This window comes from Symphalangus syndactylus, chromosome 19, assembly GCF_028878055.3.
Source record: "Symphalangus syndactylus isolate Jambi chromosome 19, NHGRI_mSymSyn1-v2.1_pri, whole genome shotgun sequence".
NCBI lineage: Eukaryota > Metazoa > Chordata > Mammalia > Primates > Hylobatidae > Symphalangus > Symphalangus syndactylus.
In genome coordinates this window covers 57814881-57835215 of record NC_072434.2, presented here as the reverse complement: position 1 = coordinate 57835215, position 20335 = coordinate 57814881, and the positions used below count along the sequence as shown (strand labels likewise).

The following is a 20335-nucleotide window of genomic DNA, read 5'->3' as shown; positions in this document are numbered from 1 at the left end:
CCTAAAAGTAAGAGAACATTATTAAACTCTTAGAAGAAAACATGGCATAAATCTTAATGACCTTAGACTAGGCAATGATTTCTTTAAATATGACACCAAAAGCACAAACAATAAAAGAAAAATTAGACAAATTGGACAACGCCAAAATTTAAAACTTTTGTGTTTCAAAGGACACCATCAAGAAAATGAAAAGGCGACCAACAGAATAGAAGAAAAAATATTAGTAAATTGGCCGGGCATGGTGGCTCATGCCTGTAATGCCAGCACTTTGGGAAGCTGAGGAGGGAGGATTGCTTGATCCCAGGAGTTCAAGACCAGACTGGTCAACATAGTGAGTCCCTGCCTCTACAAAATATACAAAAGTTAGCCAGATGTGGTGGTGCATGCCTGTGGTCCTAGCCACTTGGGAGGCTGTGGTGGGAGGATTGTTTGAGCCTGGGAGGTGGAGGTTGCAGTGAGCCGAGATCATGCCGCTGCACTCCAGCCTGGGTGACACAGTGAGACCCTGTCTCAAAAAAATAAAAAATAAAAATACAAAAGAAAAATAAAATAGCCAAGGCCAGGCGCAGTGGCTCACACCTGTAATCCCAGCACTTTGGGAGGTCAAGGCGGGTGGATTATGAGGTCAGAAGATCGAGACCATCCTGGCTAACATGGTGAAACTCCGTCTCTACTAAAAATACAAAAAATTAGCCAGGCGTGGTGGTGGTGGGAGCCTGTAGTCCCTGCTACTCGGGGAGCTGAGGCAGGAGAATGGCGTGAACCCGGGAGGCGGAGCTTGCAGTGAGCCGAGATACAGCCACTGCACTCCAGCCTGGGTGACAGAGCAAGACTTCGTCTCAAAAAAAAAAAAAAAAACTTTTGGTGATTTAAAACCCACAGAGAAGGTCCTGACCACGCCTGGCCTCTCTGCCCTTGGCCTTCTTTCTTTACATTCCAGTGATCTTATCTTCCACATGTCCTTGGCCACCGGCTCTCACAACATACCCTGGAGGAGGGGACAGAAATTACTACCCGTGGGGATCCAGTGTGGGAGCGCAGAAGTGAGCCCACTGGCCACATGTGGCCTAATGACTATTTCTGTAAATTTGGTTTTACTGGGGCCAGTCATCCCTATTCATTTATGTACCGTCCTTGGCTGTTTCCGTGTGGCAGATCTGGGGAGCTGTCATAGATTCTGTGGCTTGGAATGCCTAAAATATTTGTTGTTTGGCCCTTTAGGAAAGTTTGCTGACCCCTAGGCTCTGTCACCCTGCCCTACATTCAGTCTCCATAGCTTCCACTGCAAGTGTTTGCTCTCAGCCATCACCGCCTCTCTTCCTAGCTTACGCCCTCTAGTCCTCTGACTTTAATGCTCCACTCCACCCAGGGCATCCTGTCCACCATATCAGTCCCTTGTCAGTCCCTGGGGACCTCTCACATCCAGCCTCCCCTCCATAGCTGGCTTAGATTTCATCAAAACCACAACCTTGGGTCCTCACTCTTGCCTACACATCACACTCCCTGCAAAACCTCAGCCATGGTTAAATATAACTGCCTACTCTGTACCCCACCAACACAGATTCCTGGGTGAAAACCCACAACCACAGGGCTGGTCTCACTGTAAATTCATGAATGTGAATCCCTGGTAGGCCCAGTGCTGCCTGGCAATGCCACAATGTTTCCCCAGTTAATTCATTTCCCACTCTCCGAGGGACAGCTTCTCATCTTTTCTCTCCTGAAACCATCAAAATCCTCTCCCCTTTCATCTCAGCCGAAATCCTTATTTCATTGAGAAAATAGAAGCAATCAGAAGAGAACTCCCACACCCTCCCACCACGCTATGGTCCTCCCATTAGTAGCAACTGTAGCCATTAGTACTGCTTCCCTCCTGACAATTGGATGAACTTTCCATGTGCCCATCAAAAGGCAACCTCTCCACCTGAGCTCAGGAGCCACTCCACTCCCCTACTCAAGACTTCACCCTATCAATATACCCTCTCTTCTGCATTGTCATTTTCCCCTCCACTGGATCGTCATGACTGCCATCTCTCCCATCTTAAAGCAATCACACCAAGTACCTTCACCTGGCCCCACACCCGCCTCCAGCCATCACCTTGTTTCTCTGCCTCTCTTGATAGTGAACCTCAGGTTTGTTTTCACTGTGTCCACTGCCTCGTCTCCAGTTCTCTCTCAAACCCACTGGTCAAGGATTCACCCCTATTGCTTAAAGTCAATGATGACATTCCTATGGCCAAATCCAGAGGTCGAGTCTCTGTCTTCATCTCCTTCAGCAGCACGTGGCACAGTTGCTGGTCTTCCTTCTGAAACAGTCTTCCCTTGGCTTCTGGGATGCCACATCCTCCTGGTTTTGTTCCCCTGCCCTGGTTGACAGCACTTTCTCCTGCCCTTGGCTGGTTCCTCCTCCCCTAACCTGCAGGGTGCCCCAGGGTCTTCTCTATCCACCCTCACTCATCTCCCTCCATGGCTTTAGAAAACATTTCTCTGTGGCTGAGGCTCCAACCTCCACTGAACTCCTGAAGTCCCGACACACGTCACTGGCTCCTGCTGTCATCCCACCTGGACATCTGAATGGCTTCTGATTCCCCTTTCCAGTCCCCTCCCCCATGTTTCAAATGGCAGTCAACCTTGGCCCTGAACCTTGGAATCACATCCATGGCCGATCTGTCTGGAAATCCTGTTGGCTGGTTTAACCTGCACTGCATCTCCCAGATTTGACAGTTCTCCTCTGCTGCTGCCCAGACAACAGTATCTTCCTTCTTCTACTCTTCCAGTCTTGTCCACGCCCACCGCCATCCACTCTATCCAGCTGTCACAGTTATTCTTTTAAAACAAAAATCAGGCCATGCCACTGTTCAAAGCCCTCATTGGCTTCCTATTATACTTAGAATAAAATATAAAGTCCTTCCTAACCTACAAGGAGCCATATGATCTAGCCTCTGGTGGCTGTTTGACCTCATTCCTCACCATAGCTCAGCGTGGGCATGCTGGCTCTGAAGGCTTCTTGCTGTCTTTCAAACACATGCAGTCTTGCTGGGACACCTGGATAGCTATATGCAAAAGCATGGAGCCTGGACTCCTACCCCACTCAACAACCTAAATATTAGAGCTGCAACTATAAAGGTCTTTGAAGAAAACATAGGGGCTTGGACTTGGTAATAAATTCTTACATATGGCACTAAAAGCACAAACAAAAGGGAAAATAGATAAATTGGAATTCATCTAAATTAAAAACTTCTGTGCATCAAAGGACGTTACCAAGACAATGAAAAGAAACCTACAGAATTGGAGAAAATGTTTGCAAATCATATATCTGATGAGGGTCTAGTATCCAGAGTATGTAAAGAACTCTTACATCTCAACAACAAAGACAAATGACCAAATTTTAAAAGGGGGCAAAGGATTCAAATAGACTTTTCACCAAAGAAGATATACAGAACGGCTAACATGCACATAAAAAGATGCTCAACATCATTAGTTTCAAGAAAAATGCAAGTCAATACCACAAACCCACCAGAATGGCTATAATAATAATACTAATAATTTAAAAACCAGAAAATAACAAGTGTTGGTGAGAATGTTGAAAAATAGAGCGCTCATACATTGCTGGTGGGAATGAAAAATGGCACAGCCTCAGCGGAAAAGAGTTTGGTTGTTGCTCAGAAAGTTAGACACAGAATTAGCATATGACCCAGCAATTCCACTCCTAGTTCAATATCTCAAAGAACTGAAAACAGGTATTCAAACAAATACATGCATATGGAGGTTTGTAGCAGCACTGTTCACAGTAGGCAAAAGGTTGAAACAATCCACATGTCCATCAACAGATGAGTGACAAAACAAAATGTGGTCTCTCATATAATGAACTACTATCCCGCCATAAAAAGAAATGAAATATTGATACATGAAAACATTATGCTATGTAAAAGAAGCCAGTCACAAAAGGCACATACTGAATGATTCCATATATGTGAAATATCCAGAATAAGTAAATCTACAGAGACAGAAGATGAATTGGTGGTTGCCACAGGCTGGGGAAAGGGGAGAGAGTAGGGAGTGGCTGCTTAATGGGTATAGGGTTTCCTTTTCGGAGATGAAAATGTTTGGAACTACACAGAGGTAGTGCTTGCAAAACACTGTGAATGTACTAAATTACCCTGAACTGTCCATTTTATAATGGTTAATTTCCTGTTAGCCCGGCTCAAGCCCTGGGCTCTGGCTGTCCCTCTGCCTGTGAACAGAGTTCCAGAGTCCTCCCCAGAGTTGTTCCTGGCCTGCCCTCCCTATGTTCAGGTCCCTGCTCACAAAGTCATCTCCTGAGGGGTTCTTCCTGACCTTCCCCCACTTAAAGTGTCACTGTTCCTCATCCACCCACCCATCTACACATGCAACAGCAAATTCTCACTCACCTTTCACAGCCAGGCTTGGCTGTTACCTCGAGCCCTAGGCAGAACCAGCCACTTCCTACTAATGTTCCTGCGGCCCTTTACAGTGCAGGGATCTGTCTGCTCGCCGTGGCTAGAGGCTAACCCTTCCTCAAGGGCGGAACAGGTCTGTGTTCCCCAAAGTACCGGCCTAGGGGCTTACTCCCCAGCACCAAGCAGATGCTTGCTAAGAGCCTGCTGCTTGAACTGAAGGTAGTCGGTTCCTTCAGAAGGAAATGACCGTGTTGCTGCTTGAGAAGTCGTTGCAGTTCCTTAGGACAAAGCCACTCTTTACCCTGAAGGGAGAGTGTATGGCTACAGTGTTAACTGTCCGGGCTCCCTGCCCAGCTGGCCCGGAGGAGCCAGGGCTACAAAAACCCAAGCCTCACCTGGAGCTCCCAGAAGATGCTGCGCGTGTGGCGGTGGTAGTAGTGTCTCAAGGGAATGTACTCCAGGCCCTCTCGGTTTGTCTTCAGATAGTTCTCCACGTGCTTAAAGAACCACGGCTTGTAGTAATTGCCAATGCTATTCAGCTGAAATGACAGAGGGCACTGTGATCAGCCTGCAGACAAGCGCCCAGCGCCATCGGGGCGTAACAGCGACACCCGGCTTCTGTTCAGCACTCCTGGCCTTTTCAAAGCTCTTTCATGTCTATTACTGCTTTTGAGACTCTTGAAAGCTGGTGAGGTTAGGCACAGTGGGTATCCTCTAGCAGAGAGAGCAGGAGCTCAAAGAGGTTAAGTGGTGTGTGCCCAGGGCCAGTGAGTCCCTGACAGTCTAGAGAACTCAGCGACCCCAGCCTAGCCTGGTGCAAGTGTTTAACAGAGTTAAACATTTAACTGCCCTGCTGCAGTGCTCCATGCAGGGGAATTCCCTCCCTCCCTTCCTTCCCACCTTCCCCGAGGCCAGGGAAGCACGAACTCTGGGCATGGGTCAGCCCCTCAATGCGACCCAGGGCTCATGGCACTAACTGGTCATGGCACTTTCCCTGCTGTCCCTGGACCAAGCTCCACAGTCCTCTGGGCACAGCACTCCCGAGGCAGCCACCATCGTCTGGAGGATGCTCAAATGAATAAAGCTCATACCTCCCTGGCTCTGGAGGCTCCCCCACCCAAATCTTCTATTGAGCTGATGTCTCCTTCAGCCCTAAATGGTCATGACTCAATGTGCTGTGTGCCTTGGGATGGCTGAGCTTCTCCCGGCCTCAGCTTCCTCATCCATAAATGAATTCTGGCAGATGCTCTGGGGGAGAGGCAGGGGGGATCTTGGAAAAGCACAAGCTTCAGGGTGGGCAGCTCGGGACACACCCAGTTCCCCACCAGCTGTGCGGCCTCAGGCAGGTCATCTCTGAGCCTATTTCTTCACATGTAACATGACAATAAAAATACATACTTTGTGGGAGTTATTTGCCTATTAGAAATTACATACATATGCCCACTGTTTTTAAAAAATAGGACCATCTTTTTTTTTTTTTTTGAGATGGAGTCTCGCTCTGTCACCCAGGCTGGAGTGCAGTGGCGTGATCTCGGCTCACTGCAAGCTCCGCCTCCCCGGTTCACGCCATTCTCCTGCCTCAGCCTCCTGAAAAATGGGACCATCTTACATGTATTGTTCGCCAATTTGCTTTTTCCATTTACAACACACTTAGCAGAGCCTAGGTAGGTTACTTAGCATTTCCGGAAGACTAAAAGAGATGATGTAGAAAGTGCCAAGCACGGTGCCTGGTCCACAAGTGGCTGGAGTATCAGTCCCCACCCATTCCCTTGCTGACCTGCTCTACCCTAGAGCCAGGCAACCCTTTGCCCTGGATCTCTGGCCTCCAGCACTTGCAGCTTATCTGTGTGCCACCTGCTTGTGCAGGCCCACCCTGCTGGTAAGGCCACCCTGCTGGTGAGGCCACCCTGCTGGTGAGGCCACTCTGCAGGGATGAAACTGGGGCTAAAGAGCCTATTTGCCCAAATTAGTTTTGGTGTGGACGGTATGGGGCAGGGCAAAAAACACTCACATTGGCCTCTGCCTGCTAATGTGAACAGGGGAACCCAGCAGGAAACAGAGCAACCTGATCTAACCCCAGGTGAGGCGTGGCACATACCTGACAGTGGCAGCAGCTGCATAATGAAAGTGAGACTTAGGGCCACCTGGATACAGGCGCTCCTGGTGCTCATTGATGCATCAGGAGCCATGCAGAGAAGCCCAGGCACACACCAGCTGAGGTGGCCAGGTGGCTGCACGAGCTCCAGTCCACCCCAGCCCTTGACTGCAAGCCACTTCCTATCTCTGGGCCTCCTCTGTGAAATGGGGGCAGGCTGCTTCTCACAGGATTGCAGCAAGCTTTACACAGGGCAGTGCCTGCAGAGGGCCCATCACAGGGCCTGGCACACAGGGACAAATTCCCGAATGCTTAGAAACAGAAATGTTTGGAAGCAATGCTCCTAAAATGAAATGCCCAGATGTCTAATGGCATCCACCACTCTGCCCCAGCCCTGTTCCCATCGGGCATCAGGGTCTTGCTCACTGGAGCACTTGGCAAACATCCCTCTGCTGCTGATTCTGGGAGGGCCTTTGGGTAAGGCTCTCTGTGCCTCACAGTCTTCTCCTTGGGAAATAAGGGAATCAGTTCAGGTCTCCAAATATTTCAAAAGCTGGGTAAACCCCTCTGCCAAATCATAATCTTAGGTGGCATCTAATACATCAAATGGATGACAGCAGAGCCACTTTGGGTACAGTGGGGGTGGTGACTCCCCTTGGTTCCATCCCTCAGCTTTCCTACCCCTGAGAGCCTCAAGGAACACCTCAGAGCAGTTGGAAAGCTCTGGTCTAGATGTCCTTGCTAGGTGACTTGGTGCTAGGTGACACACACTGTCTGGGCTTTGGCTTCAGGCAGATCCAGGGGCGCAGGAGGGCCAGAGCACTTCGGCTCAATGTCCGGTATTGCCACCGCTGTTCCAGGACCTCCAGCACTTACTGCAGTGTCCCACAGGGAGCAATGTTTGCATGGTGCTAAAGTCTGCAGGCTGATATGTCAGGGAACTGACACTGAACCAGGAGTCAGAAGCTGGAATTTAAATCCGTTCTGTGCTAGCTGTGTGTCCTCAGAGAAGTCTCTTTCCCTTTCTGGGCCTCATTTCCTTATTTGTAGAGAGGATTGTACGGGATGATTTTATAGCCCTTCACAACTTTAAAATGTTTTAAGTATGTATATAGGTATAGATTAAGAGTCTTAAGGGATGCCTATCCTTTGATCTGCGATTTTATGTTAAGATATTACTCAAATTGGCCGGGCGCGGTGGCTCACGCCTGTAATCCCAACACATTGGGAGGCCGAGGTGGGTGGATCACGAGGTCAGGAGATTGAGACAATCCTGGCTAACACAGTGAAATCCCGTCTCTACTACAAATACAAAAAATTAGCCAGGCGCAGTGGTGGGTGCCTGCAGTCCCAGCTACTCGGGAGCTGAGGCAGGAGAGTGGTGTGAACTCGGGAGGCGGAGCTTGCGGTAAGCCGAGATCCCGCCACTGCACTCCAGCCTGGGCGACAGAGCGAGACTCTGTCTCAAAAAACAAAACAAAACAAAACAAAAAAACAAAAGATATTACTCAAATTACAGACAAAAGATGTTCATTGCTCCATTAATTAAAATAATTAAAAAATTGGAAGCAACTTAAATTTCCAACTATGAGCAGCAATAGGGCATTCGTTTCCTCAATGCAAGGTGCAATGCAAGGTTGGCCATTCTAATTGGGATTCTTTAGTTCTAATAAGAATGGACATTAACAATGACGGTTATGAAGGCAATGTAACAACAGGGGGAAATGCTTATCACAATAAACAAGAAAAAGGCTGGGTGCAGTGGCTCACGCCTGTAATCCCAGCATTTTGGGAGGCCGAGGCAGGTGGATCACCTGAGCTCAGAAGTTCAAGACTGACCTGGGCAACATGGTGAAACCCCGTCTCTACTAAAAATACCAAAATTAGCCAGGTGCAGTGGCATGCGCCTGTAGTCCCAGCTACTCGGGAGGCTGAGACAGAAGAATTGCTTGAGCCTGGAAGGTAGAGGTTGCAGTGAGCCAAGATCGCACCATTGCACTCCAGTCTGGGTGACAGAGCGAGACCTTGTCTCAAAACAAAACAAAACAAAAAACAAGAAACAAGAAAAGACAAATGTGAACAAGTGATCACAGCTGAAGACAAACAAACTCCAAAATGCTGCAAAGAGAGGCTCACCCTCACGAGTGATCCAAGAACTGCAAAATAAAACGAGATACTATTTTTAACCCTATCAGATTGGCAAAAATGAAAGAGTGATCCTATTTAGTGTTGGCAAGAATGTAGGGAAAAAGGTGTTCTCACAGACCATTGCTGCAAGTAGGCATAAACACAGCTCTTCTCGAGGGCTGTTTGGTCATATCTATTAATATTTAATGTGCTCAAACCTTTGTGTAACAAAGTCCATTTTTCTGACTCAATCCTACACAAATATTTGTACAGAAGGACAGGATAAATGTAAGAGAGTCTTAAATCTTCAGTGCAATCTTATTTGTAAGAGCAAAACAGTTTATGCAACATAAATGTCAGTAACGGCTAAATTAGGCCAATTATTTACACGCAAAAATGGGATATTACAGAATGAAATGAAGACATGCACACATACACACACACACACACACACACACACACACACACACACACAGAGAAACAGGTCTCGGCTGGGTTTGGTGGCTCACCCCTGTAATCCCAATACTTTGGGAGGCTGAGGTGGGAAGACTGCTTGAGGCCAGGAGTTCAAGACTAGCCTTGGCAACATAGCAAGACCCCATCCCTACAAAAAAATTTTAAAAATTAAAAAATTAACCAGGCCGGGCACAGTGGCTCGCACCTGTAATCCTAGCACTTGGCTTGAGAGGCCAAGGCAGGCAGATCACCTGAGGTCAGGAGTTCGAGACCAGCCTGGCCAACACAGTGAACTCCATTTCTACTAAAAATACAAAAATTAGGCAGGCATGGTGGCGCATGCCTGTAATCCCAGCTACTTAGGAGGCTGAGGCATGAGAATCATGTGAACCTGGGAGACAGAGATGGCAGTGAGATGACATCACACACTGTACTCCAGCCTGAGCAACAGAAACTCCATCTCAAAAAAAAAAAAAAAAAGAGTTAACTGGACATGGTGGCACACGCCTGTAGTCCCAGCTAATTAGGAGGCTAAGGTGGGAGGATTGCTTGAGCCCTAGAGTTCAAGGCTGCAGTGAGCTGTGATCGTACCACTGTACTCCAGCCTGAGCTACAGAGACCCTGTCTCAAAAAAAAACATAAGAAAATAAATAAATAAAAATAAATAGGTCTTGAAGAATGCATACAAAACTGTTATACATAAGTGGTTACACCCTGGTGTAAAGAGATGCACTTTAACTTTTTCTTTATATATTTCAGCATTGTTATATTACTTTTATAATTTAAAAACTTTCAAAAAAATCCATACACAGAAAAAGGAAATAAATACAGTTGTCTCTCAGTATCCACAGGGGATTTGTTCCAGGATCCCCCAAAATCCATGAATGCTCAAGTCCCTTACATAAAATGATTTAGTATTTGCATATAACCCTATGCATATCCTCCTGTAGACTTTAAATCATCTCTAGATTTCTTACAATACTTAATACAATGTAAATGCTATGTAACAGTTAAGGAATAATGAGAAGAAAAAAAGTCTGTCCATGTTCAGTTCAGATGAAACCATCCATTTTTTGCCCCCGAATGCTTTCAATCTGCAGTTGGTTGAATCCACTGATGTGGAACCCACAGACAAAAGGGGCCAACTGTATATCAAACACATTAGCAACGTTGGCTTTGGGTCATATTTACAGGTGGAGTCTTTTCTTTCCTTTTTACTTGTTTGTACCTTCCAAGTCTCTTAAGCACAAATCCTTTCTAAATGGAGAAAAAACTGCTAATAAAAATTACATGGTATATGTGGAAGGAATGTCAATCTAGATTCCAAGGCATCAGATCGATTACTCGAATCTTGTGGAAGTTTACATTACCTCTTTTAAGTGTTGGGATTATAGGTGTGAGCCACTGTGCCCAGCCTACATTACCTCTTGAAGACTCAGTTTCCTCATCTATAAAATGAGTTTGCTATAAGGACCAAAGATTACATCCACTAAGAGACAAGCACATCCCAGGTGGTAGGGGCAGAGTAGATGAAAGCTTCCATCACTGTCTAATACATTCTGACGATAGATCCTGTTGCCTGTACCCCAGGTGGGTTGACCCAGGCAGCAGCCTTGAAGAGGTGGCTGCCAGGGTCAGGATAGGGGAACCGGCTCAGTCCCAGCACACTCATGCCTCCCCAGTCTTGGTCTGCAGCAGCCGACACCCTGGCTTACCTTGCTGGGCTGTGCCTCATCTGTCATGACCCCTGTCATAATGACAGCCTCATCCAGGGAGTAGAGCAGCCCCTCCACGAAGTGGTTCTCCTGCCGCTGGGACTCGTGGGTGAACTTGGCACAGATAGCCTCCAGGCCCCGCACTGGCTCGAAACGCAGCTTGACGTACTTCTTGGCAGGGATGATGCGGATCTCGGCAGCCACCAGGAAACCCAGCGTCCCACAGGACCAGGGTACGGCATAGAACAGGTCTGAGTTTTCAGACTGTGAGACAGAATTGATGTGAGCTGAAACCTTGGGCCCCACATGGTGGCATGCAGTCAGTGGGGGAGCAAAGCCTGGGAGAGTCCCTATTCTCTCACTCTCTTGTGTAAACCCAAACAATGAGCTTTACAAACTGTGCTTGCTGGGCTTTAGTTTCCTCTCTGCAGCTTCGACATGACATGGAACCTAATACTGCCCTCTGTCTCAGGGACCCTCACTGAGAGAGCATCCTCCTTCTCCCATCTAGGCACAGCCCCTGACCCAAAGGCTATTCAGGAAAAAGCTGGGACTGGCACTGCTGCCCAACGACCCACAATGGCAGGGGCATTGCACAAGGGCAGGAGTCTAAGGCCAGGCCTTGACACCCTTAGTGGGTGTCAGGCAGTGTAGCTGGGGAACATTAAAATGCCTCCCTTCTGAACCATTACTGAAATTTACAAGGCCTTTCCCAGTCCATCGGCTTGTGGGATCCACCCCCGACAGAGCCCAGGGAGAGCGCCAGCACCCCCTTATGACAAGTAAAGAAACTGAGTCTCTGAGAGCTGCCATGACTCACCAAAGTCTTCCCAGAAAAGTCAGCTGCAGCAACGCTAGGGCTCAGGCAAGACCACTTAACTCCCCAGCCAGCGTTTTTCCTACAACACCTCATCTGCTTCCATAAATCAATGTCCAACCTCATCATTTTATTGTTTTGACATGTCTTGGACACAGACAACTTTTCCTTGGCCATTCTGATTGGGATTCTTTAGTTCTAATAAAGCTCTTTTGAAAAAGTCCAGCCATGTCTTGCCCTTACTAACAGGACAGCCCTGTGCTGTCTCCACGAAACCTGAATGATCTTGGTGGTGGGCACAGTGAATGCAGCAGGGCAGGAGAGCTGAAGCAAGGAGGCTCTGCCAGCAGGCTGGCAGAAACCTCAGGAACAGCAGCTCTAGGCCACCAATTCCCCCTTGGGCCCACAGCTAATCACATTCTCCTGGCCATGGCAGTGAAGATGACACACTTGCTGCATGCTCAGCTCTATGCAAGGAGCTTCTCATACAGGACCTGCTTATTCCTCTCAACCACGTATTTGTCAGTGAGGAACCTGGGCCTCAGAGAAGGGAAAGAATTCACAAATGTCTGTCTCCTTTCTCTGCCGATAATAAATAGGTCAAAAGACAGGGCCCCGCAAGCGTTCAGGAAAGCAGGATGAACTAATGTGAATCTTGCTAGGGGTATCTCTCAACCAAGACCAGTGCTGCCAAGCTGGGAGTCTTTCCCTGGGCCCTCTTCTGTGAAGTGAAGGAGTCTGGTGGCTCCCTGAAATACCCACTTCAACAGGACCCACTGTCCCTCCCATCCCAGGGGTCCCTCACACCTGCCAGGGCAGATCCAAGGTTATTTAAAGTGTCACTCCTATCCCACCCCTTAGGTAAAACGCTTTAAATGTTTGAATCCCAGTTTGGGTGGTAGAAGTGTCTCATTTTTCTAAAACAGCCTCTCTAATCACTTTTACTTACGTGATCACGTGCTACATAAAGACGTTTCAGTCAACAATGGGCCACAGATAAAATGGTGGTCTCATAAGATTATAATGGAGCTGAAAAAGTCCTGTTGCCTAGTGTTATCACTGCTATCACAGCTGTCCTAATGTCATACTCATGTGTTTATGGTAACACTGGTGTAAGCAAACCTACTGTACTGCCAGTTGTATAAAAGTATAGCACATATAATTATGTACACTACATAATACTTGATAATGATAAATGACTGTCATTGGTTTATGTATTCACTACACTATACTTTTAATTGTTATTTTAGAGTGTACTCTTTCTGCTTATTAAAAAAAAGTTAACTGTAAACAGCCTCAGGCAGGTCCTTCAGGAGGTATTCCAGAAGAAGGCATTGTTGTCAGAGATGACAGCTCCATGTGTGTTATTGCCCCTGAAGACCTTCCAGTGGGATAAGATGCGGAAGTGGAAGCGTTATTGATAATCTTGACTCTGTGTAGACCTAAACTAACATGAGTTTGTGTCTTGACCTTTTTTCTCTGAGACAGGGTCTCGCTCTGTCACCCAGGCTAGAGTGCAGTGGCGTAATGACGGTTCACTGCAATCTCTGCCTCCCAGGCTCAAGTGATCCTCCTGCTTCACCCTCCACAGTAGCTGGAAATACAGGAACACACCACCATGCCCAGCTAATTTTTGTACTGTTTGTAGACCATGTTGTAGGCCACGTTGCCCAGGCTGGTCTCAAACTGCTAAGCTCACGCAGTCCACCTGCCTTGGCCTCCCAAAGTGCTGGTATTACAGGAGTGAGCCACTGCACCCAGCCTTGTGTCTAAGTTTTCAACAAAAAAACTTTAACAAGTTAAAAAAAAAGCTTAAATACAAAAAAAGCTTATAGAATAAGGATATAAAGAAGGAAACTATTTTTGTACACCTGTACAATGTGTTTGCATTTTAAGCTAAGTGTTATTACAAGAGTCAAAAGTTTTTAAAAAGTTTATAAAGTAAAAATGTTATAGTAAGCTAACTAATTTATTATTGAAGAAAGAAAATTTCAAAAAATAAATTTAGTGTAGCCTAAGTGTACAGTGTTTATAAAGTCTACAGTGGTGTACAGTAATGTCCCAGGACTTCACATTCACTCACCACTCACTCACTGACTCACCCAGAGCAACTTCCAGTCCTGCAAGCTCCATGCATGGTAAGTACACTACATAGGTGTACCATTCATCTTTTGTACTGTATTTTTACTGTACCTTTTCTAAGTGTAGGTATGTTTAGATACATAAATACCATTGTGTTACAGCTGCCTACAGTATTGAGCACAGTACCATGCTGTATAGGTCTGCAGTCAAGGAGTAGTAGGCTATCCAAATAGCCTAGGTGTGAAGTAGGCTATCTCATCTAGGTTTATGTAATTACACTCTTATGATGTTTGCACAATGACAAAATTGCCTACAACTTGTTTCTTAGAACATATCCCTACTGTTCTGTGACACCTGACTGTACCTCACAGTGTTAAGACACACAGCTTTGATGCCAAGGCCTGACTTCCTCCAGAGAGGCAGGATGGCATAATGAAAGGCTAAGGGACCTGGGAGCCTGATTACTGGGGTGTGAGACCCAGCTGTGTGACCTATGGCAAATAATCTCTCTGAGCTTTAGTTTCCTATCTACAAAATAGGGATAATAATCCTTCTATTATCTAATAATAATCTATAAAATAGGGATAATAAACATCCCTCATTAGGCTGTTGGAAGGATTACATGCATGCCTTAATATATATAATGGATTTACAACATTGCCTAAGCTCATAGAAGGGGCTACACAAATTTTTGTTTACGGATATAGACCCAGACTGAACAGGGATTGGAAAAGAAGCACACCTAGAGGAGCCAGCCCCCTGACCTCAGGATCCTTAATGCCCAGAGCAGGCTGGCATGGACGTCTCCCATTGCTGAACTCACCGGAGTGCATCGCACAAAGCTGCCATCAGCCAGGACCAGCTCGTAGGCAGTGCAGATGTGTTGGAACAGGCCGTACTTGTGGGATGATGACTCGATGCCTGTGCCCATGATCAAGCCCCCTGCACAGATATCACACACAGTGTCAGCAGGGAGAGCTGTGGGTACAGGGTTGGGGGTGGGTTGGAGCTGGGGGACCTCCTAGCATGAGAGAGGTATGGCAGGCTAGCAGAAATGGGGCTGTTGACTTAGGGGAGATTTCCCACCTGTCAATCTAGAGAGCAGGAGAGGGAAGGAGGGGCTCAGATGGGAGCATGAGGGCGTCCTTAGAGGAAGGGGGTGGCGAGCAGACCTTGTCAAGTGTACTCACACCTCACCTCTGGCCAGACTCAACCTAGAAATCTGTGTGCATTCATCTTGAGAGGGACTTTAATGAAAAGGGGGGTTGAAGGGGTGACAGGAAGCCCTGTCCCATGGGAATAGTTAAAAGAACTGAAGGTGTTTTCCCTAAAGAAGAAGAGGCTTTGGGGGCTATGAATCCTATGGGAGGAGAAGAGAGACTAGACTTATTCCGTGTGTTCCATGGGGTGGAATTGGAGCAATGGGAACAAATCACAGGGAAGCAGATTCAAACCAGAAATTAAAAGTGCCTTCTGATCACTTGAGCTGCTCAGAAATGGAACAGCAGGCAGTGAACACCCTGTCATTGGAGCAGGCAAGTCAGAGACTGAATGACTTCTGTCACAGATGGAATAGCGGCAATTCCAGGACTAGATGGAGGGTGGCCAAGGCCCATCAGCTCTGGTCCTAGGACCGTGTGTCTCTTCTTGCCCGTTACTATAGGGTCCTCACCCACTGTGAGGTCATCAAGCTCAGGCAACACAGGGAGAGTCCAGCCAATGGAGGTCAGCAGGGCAGTCACCTGGCCCATGGTCACCAAGGGCTCCACACGGACAATCTGTTGACACAAGAAAAGAGACCCTGGGTCAAAAGGAGGCTGCCAGGCCCAAGGGGAGCTCCTGCACACAGAAGGTGTCATCTCAAACCTTCCCAAACACTCACTGCAGGGATTCCTATATAGACTTTACAGGCTCTTTCTAGAACAGGGAATGTGATTTCTGGCTCTCGGTTAGCTAGTGTTCAACCTCGCCCTTCAAGTATCTTTATACTAAATATTTGACTGATCCTTTTCTAAATTACAGGAGAAATACTCATTCACTTAGAAGATACAGCAAAAGTGAAGAAGAAAACAAAAATCACCCATCCTGGCTGGGCGTGGTGACTCATGTCTGTAATCCCAGCACTTTGTGAGGCGAAGGCGGGTGAATCATCTGAGTTCAGGAGTTTGAGACCAGCCTGGCCAACTTGGTGAAACCCTGTTTCTACTAAAAATACAAAAATTAGCCAGGTGTGGTGGCAGGCACCTGTAGTCCCAGCTGCTTGGGAGGCTGAGGCAGGAGAATCACTTGAACCCGGGAGGCGGAGGTTGCAGTGAGCCAAGATCGTGCCACTGTACTGCAGCCTAGGCAACAGAGTGAGACTCCGTCTCAAAAAAAAAAAAAAAAAAAAAAAATCACCCTTCCTAGTTCTTCAGAATTACTAATGTTAATAACAGAGTGTATTTACTTTGTTTTTTTTTTTTTTTTTTTCCCACACATACTATATTGGTACTGTGAACCCCGAATATCAGAGACAGGTCTCAGTTAATCCAGAAAGTTTATTTTGCCAAGGTTGAGGATGTGTGCCCCTGATACAGCCTCAGTACGTCCTGACAACACATGCCCAAGGAGGCTGGTGCACAGCTTAATCTTACACATTTTAGGGAGACAGAAGACATCAATCAATATATGTAAGAAGTATATTGGTTCTGTCCAGGAAGGCGGGGACAACTTGAAGCAAAAATCTTACACATTTTAGGGAGACAGAAGACATCAATCAATATATGTAAGAAGTATATTGGTTCTGTCCAGGAAGTCGGGGACAACTTGAAGCAGGGAGAGGGCTTGCGGTCACAGGTAGATAAGAGACAAATGGCTGCATGCTTTTCAGTTTCTGATAAGCCCTTCCGAAGGAGCTAATCAGAATATGCATCTATCTCAGTGAGCAGAGGGATGACTTTGAATAGAATGCGGAAGCAGGTTTGTCCTGAGCAGTTCCCAGCTTGACTTTTCCCTTAGTTTAGTAATTTGGGGGCCCCAAGATTTTCCTTTCACACTATTTTGTATGTTTTAACACAACACACACAAACCAAAAGCATATCTCATTTTCTGTCTTGCCTTTCCAAAATTTAACACTATACTATGACCATCATCTCTTATCATTACACATTCTTGGAACACATGATTTTTAATGTACACATCCCTTGGACTTCTACTTCTAGCCAAAGTGTAACAACAGGAACCACATTTACCCTGCTGCCTGAAAAAAAAACCTGACAAAATATATGAAATAAGAGTTTTCAATGCAGTGGACATAAACAATGAAAGTTAGTGATCCCTCAGAGACAGGAAACAAGGTGAGCTCTGAGGTGGGAGGATTGCTTGAGGCCAGGGGTTCGAGACCAGCCAGGACAACATAGCAAGACCTAAAAATAAAAAAATAAAAAATTATTTAAAAAAAGGTGAGCTCTAGGGATGGCCCATCTAACTGCCTGGAGTTAGGCAGTGCAGGGAGGGAAACCCAGGTGGAGTCCAGTGGATTTTCTAAGAGTTAAAAAGATGGAGGTGAGGCTGGGCGTGGTGGCGCACGCCTGTAATCTCAGCACTTTGGGAGACTGAGGTGGGTGGATCACCTGAGGTCAGGAGTTCAAGACTAGCCCGACAACATGGCAAAAACCTGCCTCTGCTAAAAATACAAAAAATTAGCTGGGTGTGGTGGCAGGCGCCTGTAATCCCAGTTACTCAGGAGGCTGAGGCAAGAGAATCACTTGAACCCATGGAGGTTGCAGTGAGCCAAGACTGTACCATTGCACTCCAGCCTGGATGACAGGGTGAGACTGTCTCAAAAAAAAAAAAAAAAAAAAGAAGAAGATAGAGGTGAGAGTTCCAGAAGACCAAGGTGAATAGAGCGTGCAGGATAGAGTACCGGAGAGGAGAGAGTTGCACAGAGAAAAAACTGAAGAAATGCAAAAGGCGTCCTTGGGAATTCAACTGAGTACTAACTGGTAAATACACGACAGGCTATTACCTGAGGCTGAAGCCAGGGAAAAAACTGCCAGAAAAGACAACAGGTAATAGGCTGGGCATGGTGGCTCATGCCTATAATCCCAGCAGTTTGGGAGGCCAAGGTAGGTGGACCACCTGAGGTCAGGAGTTTGAGACCAGCCTGGCCAACATGATGAAACCCCGCCTCTGCTAAAAAAAATACAAAAAATTAGCTGGGCGTGGTGGTGGGTGCCTGTAATCCCAGCTACTCAGGAAGCTGAGGCAGGAGAATTGCTTGAACCCAGGAGGTGGAGGTTGCAGTGAGCTGAGATTGCGCCACTGCACTCCAGTCTGGGCAACAAGAGTGAAACTCTGTCTCAAAAAAAAAAAAAAAAAAAAAGATAACAGGTAATAGTACCAGGGACTCACACAGGGCAGGAGATAGTGTCTGTTCCCACAAGCCAGACTGGAAAACCTGATGATTCACAGGGCACTGTGTAGAGTACTCAAAATGATCTTGCCTCATAATTAGCTCGAGATTAAATACCTCCCTGGCCCCATCTAAAAAATCAAGACCCAGTGGGATCAAACTATTTCCAAGTAACTTAGCTGCCTCCTAGAGCAAAACTCAAAATTTATAGGAACATAAAAATACCCAGCTCCCCAAAAGGTAAAATGTCAGAGTATCACAATGTCAGAATCCAATAGAATTTTACCAGGCATACAAAGAGGCAGGAAAATTCAACCCATAATGAGAAAAATCAATCAATCAAACAGATCCAGAACTGACATAGATATTAGAATTAGTGAACAGGAACATCAGAACATTTATAATAACTATATTCTCTATATTCAGAAATTTAACTAGAGACATTAAGAATATATTAAACAGATCCGGCCAGGTGCAGTGCCTCACACCTGTAATCCCAGTGCTTTGGGAGGCCAAGGCAGGTGGATCACCTGAGATCAGGAGTTCGAAACCAGCCTGGCCAACATGGCAAAACTCCGTCTCTACTAAAAATACAAAAAAATTAGCCAGGCGCGGTGGTGCATGCCTGTAATCCCAGCCACTCGGGAGGCTGTGACAGGAGAATCGCTGGAACCCAGGAGGTGGAGGTTGCAGTGAGCTGAAATCACAACACTGCACCCAGTCCAGCCTGGAGAACAGAGCAAGACTCCGTCTCAAAAAAAAAAATCCAAATCAAACTGCTGGAAATGAAAACCACGATGTGTGAAATGAAAGATACAATGGATGGCACTAACAGCAAATTAGAAATTGCAGAAGAAAAGATTAGTTAACTTAAATACACAGCAACAGAAACCATCCAAAATGAAAGACAGGAAAAAAATTTTTTTTAAATGAACAGTGCCTCAATGACCTGAGCTGTAGAACAACTTGAAATGGCCTAATATATAGGCCTAGCTGTCTCTAAACTAGATGAGAAAAAGAAGGGGACAGAAAAATAGATGAAGAAATAATGGCCCCCAAATTTCCTGATTTGATGAAAAATTATGACAAATTCCAAACAAGAATTATGAATAAAACTATACCAAAGCACATCATAATAAAATTGCTCAAAACTAGTGATAAAAAATCAACACCCTTCTAAATAATCCATGGGTCAAAGCAGACATGAAAAGGGAAATCAAAGTATTTTGAACTGAAATAAAAAGAAAAGAAAACATAGAAATTTGTGAGCTGCCTCTAAAACAGTGCTTAGGGGAAAATTTATAGCACTAAACATTTATATTAGAAAAAAAAGGTCTAAGTCAATGACTTTAACCTTAAAAAACTAGAAAAAGAGTAAAATTAAACCCAATGTAAGAAAAGAAATGAAATAATAAAGACCAAAGCAGAAATCAATGAAACTGAAAACAAAACACAGACACACAAAGGGAAAAATCAATGATATCAAAGCTAGTTTTTGAGAAGATCAATAAAATTCAATAGCCTTTAGCCAGACTGTTCAGGAATAAAAGAGAACAGAAACAAAATACCAATATCAAGAATGAAAGACTTGACATAGCTACAGATGTCTATAGGAAGTATTGTGAACAACTTTATGTCAATAAATTATACAACTTAGTGAAATGGACAAATTACCTTTGAGACACAAACTACGAAAGCTAACCCAAGAAGAAATAAATAAACTGAAGAGCCCAATATCTATTAAATAAATTGAATTTGTGCTTAAAAACTTGCTCACAAAGAAAACTCCAGGCCCAGAGATATTCACTTTAAGGTTTCTATAAAACTTCTAGAAGAAAGCCTTTTTGACATTGGATAGGCAAAAATTTCCTAAATAAGACATCAAAAACACAAAGTAGGACAAGCGCGGTGGCTCACGCCTGTAATCCCAGCACTTTGGGAGGCCAAGGTAGGTGGATCATTTGGGGCCAGGAGTTCGAAACCAGCCTGACCAATGTGGTGAAACCCCCTCTCTATTAAAAATACAAAAATTAACCAGATGTGATGGTGTGCACCTGTAATCCCAGCTACTTGGGAGGGTGAGGCACAAGAATTGCTTGAAACCGGGAGGTGGAGGTTGCCAAGAGCTGAGATAGCACCACTGCACTCCAGCCGGGGCCACAGAGCAAGACTCTGTCTCAAAAAACAAAAATATAAACGAACAAACAAACAAAACTCCCACAATACATAAAA

At 45.8% G+C, this 20335-nt stretch overlaps 1 protein-coding gene across 2 annotated transcripts in view; it reads right to left on the bottom strand.

The window, feature by feature from the left end:
* Positions 1-20335, bottom strand: part of DHCR24 (24-dehydrocholesterol reductase) — a 34080-nt gene that overhangs the window by 6982 nt on the left and 6763 nt on the right. Inside the window, exons 3-6 of one of the 2 annotated variants that reach the window (XM_055234089.2) lie at positions 15383-15488; positions 14534-14652; positions 10812-11075; positions 4814-4957 (exon numbers count right to left, since the gene is read on the bottom strand). In XM_055234089.2, coding sequence (XP_055090064.1) covers positions 4814-4957; positions 10812-11075; positions 14534-14652; positions 15383-15488 — 633 coding nt within the window. The remainder of the gene's footprint in view (positions 1-4813; positions 4958-10811; positions 11076-14533; positions 14653-15382; positions 15489-20335) is intronic. The other variant, XM_063613892.1, reaches the window with a different exon arrangement.